This window comes from Micrasema longulum, unplaced genomic scaffold (assembly GCF_059751315.1).
Source record: "Micrasema longulum isolate JH-2025_06_02 unplaced genomic scaffold, ASM5975131v1 h1tg001028l, whole genome shotgun sequence".
Classification (NCBI taxonomy): Eukaryota; Metazoa; Arthropoda; class Insecta; order Trichoptera; family Brachycentridae; genus Micrasema; species Micrasema longulum.
The window spans coordinates 84,802-98,850 of record NW_028278216.1 but is presented as its reverse complement, the minus strand read 5'-3'; the positions used below and the strand labels follow the sequence as shown (position 1 = coordinate 98,850).

General features: G+C 32.4%; 1 protein-coding gene across 1 annotated transcript; it reads left to right on the top strand.

Moving 5' to 3' along the window:
• Nucleotides 1-10,847: 10,847 nt before the first annotated feature.
• On the top strand, nucleotides 10,848-13,685 carry LOC148277470 (uncharacterized). The gene is made up of 2 exons (XM_088232839.1): nucleotides 10,848-11,234; nucleotides 11,763-13,685. The coding sequence occupies exons 1-2, from the start codon at nucleotides 10,986-10,988 to the stop codon at nucleotides 13,365-13,367; spliced, it is 1,854 nt and encodes a 617-aa protein (XP_088088965.1). The 5' UTR covers nucleotides 10,848-10,985; the 3' UTR covers nucleotides 13,368-13,685.
• Nucleotides 13,686-14,049: the final 364 nt, after the last annotated feature.

Genomic DNA, 14,049 nt, shown 5'->3' with positions numbered 1-14,049 from the left:
AGTTTGGATTGGGGAGGGGGGAGGGGGAGGAGGAAACGCTCTCTAAACAAAGAATACTAAAACCCTCCACAAGAAAAAAAAAAAGTATTTTTCCCCTTTCAAGAACTCCGAATCCAAGGTCAAGTTTACACAAAAGTTCTTTGATATCTTTTCAGTTTCAATTTGTATTTTTCTAAACTGTGATAAGATGAAAAAAGTTCACTAAGACAGTGGGGTCATGTGGAATGACAGTAGAAAAGTATAATTGGTACGTATGGCAAGAGCAAAAGGTAATGTAAGACAAAAGCGTTCAAAAAAGTGACATCAGACCAATCAAAATGTCAAGACTGGTTTTGTTAGGAGTATGGTAAAAAACACAGTCAAAGGGCGTGTATGCCAAGATGTTTAAAATATGATGAAGCTAAGAATGTATGTCACGATAAACGTCTATAGGATGGTAGCAGTATTTTTAGTAGCGCTAATTTCATCATTTCAATCCTTTTCCGGGCAGAAGAAGAACACAGTTCTGTGTTTGAAATAGAACCAGCCAGATGTCGATTGGAGATTAAACCGGCTTGTAGTGTAGTGGTTGTCGAGATTAGCTATCATGCTTTCAGGGTGGACGTAAAACATTGGTTTTAACTCTTAAAGCCCGCTGGCTCAAAAAAATATGTGCATGGTGGTCTTGGGTCAAATTAGACTCAGTTATTGATGTAACCTCTTCGGCATTTTTGTGAGTTTAATAATATCAATTAATAAAAATGTTGAGATCCGTACATTATGTAAGGCTGAGACAAGCATTATCGACAAAATCAAGAAAGGAGCTCTGCGCTGGTTTGAACATGTAGAGCGAATGGACAGCGAAAGAACGGCTAAAAATATTTACAATGCTCATGTTGATGGATGCAGAAATAGAGGAAGACCGAGAAAGACATGGTATGACCAAATCCAACAAATGCTTGAAGATAGGCATGTCAAAAGTCAGAATAATCGGCGCGCGTGCATGAGAAGATGTATGAATGTAGAGAAAGCGAAATCTGTATGTAAAGATAGAGTGATGTGGCGTTTTATCCTCTTTGCCTACCTTTTGGGTAAACGGTTCGATGGTTTGTTGTTGTTGTTGTAATAATATTATCCATTTATCACAACATGCTCTAAATCATTTAAAGTCTTATGGTAATATTAACATATTACAACAGAGATGAAGAACATTTAAATGAAGGTAATATAAGAATTCTAGACATCTAGAGGGCTTACGACCTGTCATTGGCTGGTTTAAGTGGCCACTTTACACACTGTGTAACATTCACCATTCTGCCCGTATTTGAACATCTATATTCCTTCAATTCTTCCATTTGTTGATGTTTTTGACCAACCAGCCAAAGACAGGTCATAAACCCTGTATATGTTTAGAATTCTATATTACCTTCGCTAAAATGTTCTTCATCTCTGTTGTAATATGTTAATATTGACGACTCTCCAGGGAGTTGAATCCAGTTCTTGTCTACAAAAATTTGGACCAACTCAAAATATTGTTGACTTGTGGTAATGTTTAGTGTACAATTTCACATAATTTAGCTAAAGAACATAATGTACAAAAAATATTTTTCACTTTATCGATCATTTACAACGAATCGAATCACATCCATCTCTGGAAAAATAAGTTTCGATTCTGCACTGCAATCTGTCACTGTTCCTGGATAATCTTAAGCGTTAGACTGACCTTAACCTTGCCACAAAATGATCCAGATGCGCTGTAACTGGAGTACTAATGCAGTTTCCTATGCACCCTTGGGTACAGATAGAGCAATTATGATGATTGTGAGTAATTTTCATCTGATTATAATTTGTTCAAATCACGACTTGAGTACAAGTTATTCGATTGCCCATAACTGATTATATTCATTACTAGTACTGGGTGTCATAAAACTGTGTTGAGGTTAATTGAATCTGCGGATTATATGACACATATGAGAGTGACCGCGCCCGTGCGGTTTCACTGTTAGCTCCCACTTTTCATGATTATTCATGGAATGCAAATAATGAATTATCAATCTACAGCAAAATAAATTATTATTCATTTATTTTAATAATCCATCCTTTATCCCGGGCCATCGGCACATAATGTAATTAAATTCGTTTAAGCTGAATTTCAAATATGCATTTGATTCCGTGAACAAAAATATTTTGTCTCTTATAATAGTAATAAAATATATTGATTCATTCACTTAGTTATTATGATATTCCCCACATAACATAACGGAACGACCAGAGACGATTGATCTAATAAACATTACATTTTATTTAGATATAATGTACCTACAGAGAATCATTGTTTCAGATCCAAACTTGCTAGGAATTTGCCGTATTTAGGCAGAAATTTCTTTGTTTGCACATGTTTTTTTTTCATCAAATAATTTAAATCGATAGTTATAATATAAAAAAATTTAAATCAATATACATTAGAAAACATACCATTAAAAATAAATAAATCAACAAAAATAATAATAAAAATACAAATAATAATAAAAATTTAAACGAATATAAATTACAAAATTGGTGTTCTCATCCTTATTTTACCACTACGCCTAGCAACGTAACTGTATAGCACGTTTATAAGTAAGGCCTACAACTGACAGACATATTCATTGCAAATGATTTATAAATTCAATTTGAGGACAGTTGCATCGATAACAGTTTAAAAAGTTGTTGCGTTTAAAAGGAGAAAAGAAAAGTGAAAAGAAGTTTAAAAGAGCAACCATTTTTGCCCATTTTGACAAAAACCGTACATCTATTAAATTTAAAATAAACTTCGATGCCCGTATTCAGAGACAAAACTCTAGAAGAGAAAAAAAAGAAAAGAAAAAAAACTTTCCTCACCTTGAAATTCGTCTCAGAATACAAGCAGAACTAAACTTTTCTGCGATTCAACATGGCCCATGGTAGTCATTTCAAGATTTTGGTAAACCAATTTCAGTTAAAAGTTCTATTGTTTGTACATGGGGGTCAGGTGATTAGTCCTCCGTTTTGTATGCCAGTCCAGGAACAAAAACGTACAAAATTATTATTTCACATTCACCCTGCCAAGAATTAAACCAAAGACCTCAAGAATGGTAGGCAAACGCGCAACCATCAAATAATTCGATTTGATTTGATTTATTTTTGAACCACAAAAGGCCAGGAGGCCCAATTACAGTGGTGAATTACATCACAAAACACCCAGGCTTGAGAAAAATCACACTGTAATTTTTGTGTTCTCACCGAGAATCGAACCCGGAACCTTCCGTACGTGAGTCAAGCATCTTGAGTACTACACTACGGAGGCCGAGACAATAAGACAGATTTATCTCCGGTCGGTTTTCTTATTCAATTTTATTTTCTGACAGTAGCTATCTAGAAGCCGGGGGCCATTCTCGGCCTCCATCCTCAGGGCCCACTGTTCAAACTTGAGGATATTAAAGAGCTTGCTCACTACCTAATAGCCCAATATAGTACGAATCTGGGCTATACGGGGTAGATTCAGCAAAATAAGGACTCTTGTTTTTCAGATAGCAGCCAGGTTTTTTAAAGATCTGGTCTTGGAGGGCGAGAACTATTCACGGAGACCCATCACAATATATCGTTACAGGTTGCAGTGACGTCAAGAGCTTATAAAGCACTGACTTTCTTTGAAAATATTTTTTTTAGTTAAAAACACTCATTTAATGTTCTTGTTTTATTTTAAATACAAAACTGTATTCTTTACTGGACAAAGAGACAGTTATAAGCCTTGACTTTTATATTGTGCCAAAAAATGTTTGCATCATCAAAGCTCCTTTATCCGCACATGAATGAACCTAGAATATTGGATTTGTAGATACTCCAATCACGGGTTTTAGAGATCATAAAGTACATACATTTAAAATGATGACTTTTACGCATCAGGCGTCATTCAAGGGACAATAAAATAATGCAGCTTCTCCGTCATATAACGCACACCACACTTAAGGACAAAAGTCTCCTTGGCAGTGTCCACAAACACGGAAAAATTGCTCTTTGCCAAACGAGAAAAGCTGCTTTTAAGAGCTTGAGGAGCCTCGAGGACTCGAAAATTCATAATATGTGCTTCATAAGATTGAAAAAATGATGGAAGTGAATGAATCATTTGCTGACTGGGAATAAATTGATTGGACATAATCGATTCGCCAAAATAATTACAAAAACTTTTTTCACGTTTAGGCCACGGACAGCAGCGTGAAGCTCCATTCGGTAATCATAGAAAGAGAGGAAAGGGATAAAACACGGGTTAGTGAAATACTGAAAAATCAACCAAAAAAACAATCATTTACGTCGACCCTGCCGGGAATAGAACATGTAACCTTAGATACGGCAGGCTAACGCACCAAATAATTCACGACGAGGCTGACAAATCTCTACTCGATTTCAATTTTTAAGATTTTTATCTGAGAGCAGCCATCCAGATGCATCTTGTCAAAAACACTCGTACAGGCTTTTGGTTCTGTTTCAAACAGCAAACTGTCTGCTTAATTCTACTCGAACAGGGAAAAAAAGGGTTTAACATATCAATTGAAATACTAGTAAATAAAGTAATTATAGTTAATAAGTAATTTTGTAAAAAAAAAAAAAAATAATAATAATGAAAATGATCACACCGTTACCCCATAGAGGTAGACAAAAAATACATCTTTTCATGCTCACCGGCCGATTATTCCGACTCTTGACATGTTGATAAACATTGAAGATATTCAAGTACGAGTATGTGGAACATTTCGCCGTGACATTTTTTTTTCAGTCTTTCTTGGTTTCTGCATCCATCAATATTCGCATCGTAATTTTTTTAAGCTGTTCCTTCGCTGTCCATTCGCTCTACATGTCCAAACCAACGCAGAACTCGACAGCATACAGGCTAGTTATATCCTTGCTTTTTTTCCATGGTACTTTACTTCCAGCACCAGAACTATTGTGATATCTATTTTTTTCTAAATCAGAAGTCTAAACTCGGATTATTTTTTGCATATTCGTAGCAAATACATTTGTTTTTGTTATTGCAACATTTATTTTTTCTGAACCAGTTTGTATTCAATTTATATTCTTTGTTCACAGTGCCTTTGGACTATTTTAACGATTATCATAATAACTGTTTGCTTAGAATAACGATACATGATTTTCTACTCAAAAAATTACAACTTGATAATATATCCGGGTCCCAAGTCAATATTGTTAGAAGTACCATCGATCAGTTCTCTTAATATAAGCTCTAGGGTTGTTTGCCTATACGATTATAGACTGAACCTTATTTTCCATAAGCGGTGACAGCACTATATTCGGAGTTGATGTACAAACATAATATTATAAACATGACAAGAGCAAAATAGTTAATAGTGATTTCATGGTTAAAAAAAATTTTTTTTTAGTAAAATAAGGATATAAAATTTATATTTGAAGCACTAACCTTTTTAGTAATTTATTAAAATTAAAAAAACTTTGTTTCTAACCACTTATTTTGACAGTGGTTTAAAACAAAGTTCATATTACAGCAGAGATAAAAAACATTTCATAGAAAGGAAAATAGAAGCCTAGGCATATACGGGGCTTATCAGCTGTCATTGGCTGGCAAACATGTTAGGCTCCGTGGTGTAAAACTCGATTCCCGACATGGTTTATATGAAATATTTATTTCAAAGGGTATTTTCGCACCGGAATATTTCATAGTCCCTGGACTGGTACCTGAAGCGTAAGACTGATAATCTTACCTTCATGTAACAAAAATGATCAAGATACGCTGTGATTGGTTTACCAATACAGTTCCCTATGCACTATTAGGTGCGAGAAGGGAATGATGATGAAACATGTTAGGCAGAATGGTGAATATTACAGTGTGTAAAGTGGCCATTTAAAACAGCCAATGATAGGTCACAAGCCCTGTAAATGCCTAGACTTCTATTTTTAAAATCGGGTTGTGGTCCTGCAGCTAGTGTTTTGGACTCACGGACCAAAGGTTCGTGGTTCGAATCCCACTCTACCCCAACTTGATTCCCATTTTCTAATAGTAAGTTATATACAACTCCTTGAAAAAGGCCGTCAAAATTAAATATTTGGATGAATCATAAAAACGCAAATATTTATTTTATAAAAAAAAACAAAAAAAATAAATTAAAAGAAATTTTATAATTTACTCAAATATTTCAATTTTAGTAGCCATTCCCTTGTGTAAAATGTTCTTCGTCTGTTATAATACATTAATATTCATCGTAAGGGGTCAACGTAAAGTAATGTTTACTACAATTTGTCAAAAAATTTAAAAACTATCGATTTCGAAAGGCACCCGTTTATCCGTAATTGCCAAGTGATAAATATGATTATTGTATGTAAAGAAACAATTTTAAAATTCTTTGAAGATTTTCTCATGTAAAACATTATAAATCCAGTTCTTCGGATACATTCTTTATTTTAGCTTCGAAACTTTAATATTTTTACTATCGAGCTACTTCAGAACAATAAGTTACATTTTTATAACTTGAGAGGCTTATATTTTACCTTTAACTTGGAAATCAATCTCGTCGTTTGAAATTTTCGAATTGCCATTGTGCTACAATATTATTATTATTATTGAAAAAGCATATAAAATATTAGGTTTTATTATACGCGTATCTCAGCCTTTTAAAAATGATCTAACAATAAAAAATCTTTATTATAGTTATGTAAGTACCCATCTTGAATTTGCGTCTATCGTTTGGAATCCACAATACATTACTTATCTTGACAGGCTGGAGGAAGTACAAAACAAATTTTTAAAACATTTGAATTTCCGATGCTCTCTTATATTTCCAAATCATGACTTATCTGCACGTTTTCACAAACTGATTAACCTTGAAAAAAGGAGAAAATTAATAGACCTCACATTCCTCTATAAAATTATTGACAGTCTAGCTGATTCGTCCCAGCTCCTAAATAAAATTCAAATTCACTGTCCATCACGTGCCCTACGAAATCACCCAACCTTTAGAATACCTGGTGTCAATACGAACTATTGCCAGAATTCGTTTTTACATAGATCGTGTTCCACTTTTAACAGCTTTTTTAACCTTATAGATATCTATCATACAAGATTACAATTATTTTAAAATTGTGTATTGAAAACTTTTGAATAAAGCTCCCGTTGGTCCCTTTTTCTCTTATATCTCTCAAATTACAAACATTAATATTATTATTATAAATCAAATTTCTCTTTTGAAATTTGTATTACTACTAAAATTGCTTTACTGAAATTTTATCGACTTCTCTTGGTTTAAAATTTTCTCCTTATATTGCTTTTCCAAATTTTAAAGATTACTTGCTATACTTGTTATAACTTCATTCTTTTTTCTTTTTTCTCTGCTGCATTGGCATGTTTTTATACTCTTAAACAACTTTTAATTACTTATATTAAATATGTAAATTAAATCAATATATTGCTGCTCATACTATAATGTGTCATTAATTTTGAAGATGTTTTTTAAATTGACCTAAATTTACTGTCTTATATTTCACTTTATGATTCTTCTCATAGTTTCATTGAATCCCTTCAAATAAATATGTGTATAATTATGTTTTTCCTTTTTTTTAAAAAATGTTATTACTATTTAATTTTTTTTTACATCTCAGCATGTTTTTCATTCTTTATTTTAATTCTTAATTTTTAATTACTCTTAGAAATTTTCTTCATTTTTAATATTATTTCCATTTGTCTACAAACTACAAACTTTAAAATATCTTTTTTTCACTTAAGTATTAATTTTTAAACAACTTTCATTTATGTTTTTCTTTTTCCTTCTCTTTTTTATACTTTCATAATTAACCTTACATATGAATGCTTTATAATTTGGAGACTTCACTGGTCCATTAGAATTAAGTCTAATTGTGTAAAATATTAAACTTTGTAGCTGTACTGTATGTTTCCTGAATAAAAGAAAATAAAAATAAATAAAATAAATAAATACCTGCACTGCCTACTCACTACTGCCTACTGCCTACTGCCTTCTGCCTACTGCCTACTGCCTACTGCCAATGTGATGTACAATAAAATTATTTATTTTATTTTATTTTAAGCTGTACTTAAATATATATATTTTTTAATATACACTGTTTTATAAATGTGGGTAATTGATGCTTTATAGATAAAAAAATAACTTACTTGGATAGAAATAAATCAATAATTTTAATATTCAAATGAAGTAGGCTTAACTGCATAAGCTATCGTTTCCATGAAGCCGTAAAGTAATATATTAAAAATAATGAGCCATTTAAAATATAAAACAAATATAAAATATTCTAATATCGCATGGTCCGGATAATAGACAAAACGACTGTAATGTTATTTTAGTAACAACGTGAATGGTCGTTTTTTTTATCTTACAAATTATTTTATTACTATTAATATTAATAATACCAAGTATTTTCTTAATTTCGTTATAGATGTTCGGCCAGTACTACAATTTTAATATTGTTGCCGTCACTCACGCGTTGAATTATTGTTGCGTGGAGTGCGCTAGAAAATGGGAAAGACAGGTAGGTACAAATAAATTTATTAGAGAGTTGTTCCGAATAAAATATTTTAAAAATACAGTGAGATAAAAAAAATAAATTGTTATAAAATGAATGTGAAATGTAGTGTGGAAATCTAATTTTAGAACAGGTAAATATCACATTTTTTTATTTGTTCAAAGTAATAAAGGTCTATGAAACACTTGCAAGTAAAATAATTTTTTTTTTCTTCTTATTAGTAGCATAACAAATATTTTTAAATTTTGGCGGCATAACAAATATTTCTAAATTTTAAACGGCCATTCCATTAGCCATGCCCCTAATACGTCATGATTCATATTTATTTGTTCCCAATCATTCAAATTTGCTGAGAACATTGTCACGAATCCTGACTTCACAACTATCAAGGCCAAACATGTCACGTTTTTCTAGCGACGTATTTAAAAAAAAAATATGTATGAGAACGTTTCTCGACAATATTCATATTCATTTTAAAAATAATACAAATTATTATCCTAAATTCATTTCATATACTTTTATCGGTATTCGTAGTATGTGATTTTTCCCTATTAGTTAAAACGTAAATGAGATTGAGTAAAATATTCGCTTATATAACAAAGAACTGAACAAAATAAATGAATAATAAATATCCATAAACATTTTAACCGAAAACCACCTTATTTTATTCAGAAAATAATGTTTATAAAGCGTTCTTTGTAATACGCTGAAAAAAGTTATTATGTTGTATCCAGCACACAATTTATTTTTCACTGAAAAACGAGCGGCTCATTTTTTCGCATCTCGGCTGATAAATACATCATCATAAGTACAATACAAACACACTCGTTGTTTATGGCGTATTATAAATCTGCTAAGGAACACATATCATTTCTCACGTATAGTTAACGTGCCTCGACCATTAATCACGTCTAAGACTATCGCTGTGTGTTCTTGCCTTCGATATTATCCTCTTTCCTTTATTTATTCCTTCTTCACAACTATTGTAACGGAAGGAATATGGAAAAAGCAGAGTCATGCTAAAATATTAACACGTGAAGTTTTCCGTCCGTCCTTTTCCAAATAGTGGGTAGCTTTCTCATTCATTGTCTAACTCTAGCACACCAATTAGGAAAAACATAGCTCATAGAAATTAGATAAGAAATATCTTGGGCGGTTTCCTAATTCAATTATTATTATTGATCTATTGTTCTGTGAACAGGAAAAAAAACGGCACATTATCAGAACATACACACGAAATAAACATGAATCATTTTGAATCAACTCTTATTTACAAACATTGCACTAAGCAGTTTAATCACTTGTTAAATTTTGTAAGGGTCTAAATTTTCTAATATAAGAACATTTATTGTACGAGTAAAAAAAAATCAGTGGCATTAAGGAGATCCTGAGGGGTGGAGACGCTGTGTTGGCCTCTGTCCATACATCCTCCTCCCCCCTCCTTAATCTGCATAGAGTTTGTATTTCTTAGGAATATTTATAATAACTTTCCTCTGTGCGCAGCTGACAGAGAGTCCCCCGGGACTCTATAACCGCTGTGGGTGGATGGTGGGCTTAAAGATCTCCCCTCAATGTACGAGTAAAAAGGTGATTTCTCTGTTGATATTTATAATAAAAATTCTTCAAATTAATTGAGTTTTTTTTATTTTAATTTTGTTTTTTTAATAAATGTCAAACCCCTTTTTTAATAGTCTCAACATTTTTGACTTTCGTTTGATAAGTTTTGTAACAAAAATAATTAGAAATATGACGAGTTGTTTATATTTGATATATTTTTGATTTTTTAAAAACAAAAACCCGCTAAGCCTCAATTTAAGAAACTTGTCTCTAGATGGGAAAGAGAGAAAATAGAAAAGAAAGCTATGAAAAATATACCACAACACCCAGACCAATTTTAAAAAAATCTTTCTTGCAAATGGTGGGAATCAAACCCGCGACGCCAATCTTACAGTTAGCCGTCCAACCAACTGCGCCACGGCACCTGTATTGGACAATATTTTATTAATAAGTATATTATTACTTATTTTTAATACAGAGGCACAGCCGCACAACTTATAGTGACACAACTACTAACGGACACTAGAATAGCATTCATAAGCATACATTATGAGCAAAAATAAAATCTCATCCAATCTAAAACATGTTTTATTTATTTTATAATATAATTGTAATGAACATCAGGTTTGTATGATTTTAATAAGTACGACGTAATTGATTGTCATTTTTTCGGATTTTTTAATTATTGTATTAAGTTTCTCAGAATAAAGTCATTTTTAAAGCAGTTTAATTGAACCATGTATACGTTAAAAGAAACATGAATACCAGAAACTTAAAAGGGTGTAAGTGCCATAAATAACGAAAATGATTTTATTTAAGAAATGGATAGTATGTGCCAAGGCCAATGTCCTACAGAAGGGTATAAATGCCATTGTAGTACAAATAATATTTTATAAAAAATTCTAAAGATGGCGTTGGTTGTAAGTACCAACATCTGTTTTCCTTTAAAAGGTGTTAAGTGCCATCGCCAGTCATATGCTATTTGTATCAAAATGGTTGACAATGAACCGGTCTCTGTGAATAGTGGTGGCGTTAAAAGACGTAAAAAGGGGGAAAAAAGTGCCCAAGTGGCCCGAAAGAAGCTAAAAGATTCTGGACAAGAATATTTTACATCCAATAGAAAGTTGATTCCTGCAAAACGACCCCCAAATCAAGAGGTTTGTACATTGTTTTAAATCTTCACCGGTTGTCTCTACTAGATAAAATGTCACTCATCATGCGCTAGGGATGTGCCAACCTGTAATTTTCTGCCAACCATGACATAGTTTAAATGGAGTATTTGTATTGAATTCAATTTTTTAAATCTCCCGGTCAGAGGTATTTGGGTGAAACTTTATTTTTACTTGTTTTTAGGAGAGCAAAAAAAAGAATTTAAAAATATATTTTTTATTATAAATTCGTTTAAAGATAATTAAACCTTAATAATTATATTTTCATGGATATTTTCGTAAATATTATTATTAATGTGTAAATAACTATGTTAACGGCATATCAGAAAATAAGTTACGCCCTAATGATTGCAACCGGGAGAAATTACTATATCATTATTACACTCCACCACATTTAGTTCCTCTAGTTTAGTTTCTACTGAGTGATAGATATTGACCCTAAGTCCCTAAGATACGCCCACGGTTGCGTACCTATATTATCTATGTTGCTTTCATTCACTTCATTTTTTATTTTAGTGTATCTGCAAATGCAGCTATAACTGCAAAGAAATACCTTTCGAACAAAAGATGTCATTGTTCACGGAATTCTATGCGTTAAAAAACAATGAAAAGCAATCTTCTTTTCTGATGGGATTAATCCGTTTGACAGAAATTAAAAGAAGAAGGCATGGAACCTATGAATCTCCTGCTCTAAGTAGGCGACAATGCACCGCATATTATATGCTTCCAGATGGCAAGGGAAATGTTGTCGGTGTGTGCAAAGCAACGTTCATGAACATTTTTTCCCTTTCTCCAAAAAAGATTCAAGTACTACTCGATAAAAAGAAACAAGGACATACAACCTACTTGGAATCAAGAGGAAACATCAATAAGAAAAAACGAAAATATTCAGACGAAGATGAGGATGAAATTAAACAACATGTAAATATGTTTCCCAGACTTGTAAGTCATTATGGTCGAGCGAGATCAGAGAAAGAATACTTAAGTCCAGATTTAAATATACATCGTTTGTTTAAAGCATTTAAGATATCTTTTCCGGAGTCAAAAGTCACATATAAGTTCTACTCTAAAATTTTTGGAAAGGAGTTTCCGAATTCAAAATTTGGCCAGAAACGAACTGATACATGTGCAACGTGCGACCTCTATGTTGCTAAAATAAATGCCGATCCATCTAATAAAACAATACTGAAGAATCAACTTGAATTACACCATCGAAAAGCAGAAAAAGCAACAAAACAGATGTCACTTGATATAAAAAAATCACAGATGCCGAGTAGTAATATATGCACTGCCGCCATGGACTTGCAACAAGTTTTGCTGACACCAACTTTAACTCATGGGCCCATGTACTATTCGCGACAATTATCAAATTTCAATTTGGGTGTGCATATCGAAAATACCGGTGATGGGTATATGCTTATGTGGCATGAAGCTATTACAGGAAGAGGGGGAAATGCGATAGCATCCTGCATTTACAAAATGTTTTCTAATAATTTTATAAGAAAGGAGAATCTCATCATGTGGAGTGACAATTGTAGTGGACAAAATAAAAATAAAATGATGATATTTTTATGGGCATATCTTGTGTATAAAAAAGTTTTTACATCGATAGAGCATAAATTTTTAATGAGCGGGCATTCATTCCTTAGCTGCGACAGGGACTTTGCTTTAATCGAAAAAAGGAAACGAGTAACACATTCCATTGTTCCTGCAGATCTTGTTGATATGATGAAAAATACTCGTGACAAGCAGCCTTTTAATGTTATTTCAATGACATCACATGATTTCATGGATTTTAAATTGGCTGCCGAAACATTTTTGAATACTACCACAATGCAGATATCGAAGGCTCATCGCTTGAAATTCGTAAGTGATAATCCTTTCGTTGTCAAAATGAAAGAGACCCACAACTCTATGGAGCCCTGGAAAATTGTAAGATTATTGAAGAAGAACAAAAAGTTATCGGATTTAGATAATTATTTCTTACCCATGCTGAATTGCAAGAGCAAAATAACAGAAGATAAGAAAAAAGATCTCAAAAATCTAATACCTTACTTGCACACGGAAGAACATAAACAGTTTTATAATAGAATTTTAGATATACACGATGTTGGGTGCTAAATAGTAATTATACTGAATTATAAATACCATGGGAATTTTCATCGTCGTCACATCACTATTATAGATAGATGAAACAGTGGATGTACCTATTTCTTTATTCTCACTAAGGCACTAACACCTTTATTGCTTTAGAGAGCAGGGCACTTTGGCCCTTTTAAAAGAAACTAACAACGGTACATGAGACTTTCTTTTAAATTATTTGTTTTTTTGATTTTATACTTAGTTTAATATGTCTTTTTTATATATTTTTTACTAAACTACATTAAAATATGCTCTTTTGTTGATTTGGCATAAAAATAAAATAATGTTTTCTTTGAATTATTATGTGTATTTTTAATTTCCCGTCTGCTTTCCTTTTTTGTCCATGGCACATAGAGCCTTTTAAGTTTCTGGTATTCACATATGAAACTAGATATAAATAACCGTCGCTTGACCGAACAGCCCTAGAAAATATCACTTGGTACGTCCGCTAAAATTTCCATGTAGTTAAAGGTTTTTCTATGATACAACCCCCTTCGCTTAAACCATATTCAACCCTTTCCATGAACCACTCTTCACGGTAGAAAGCGGATTTTACTACCGATCCGCAAGTTGCTAGAAACTAATCAACGGAAAGGAGACTTTGAAAAAATGTACTGATTGGATCCAGGATTTCAGGAAAAAATAAGGGGTTTTGATTCGC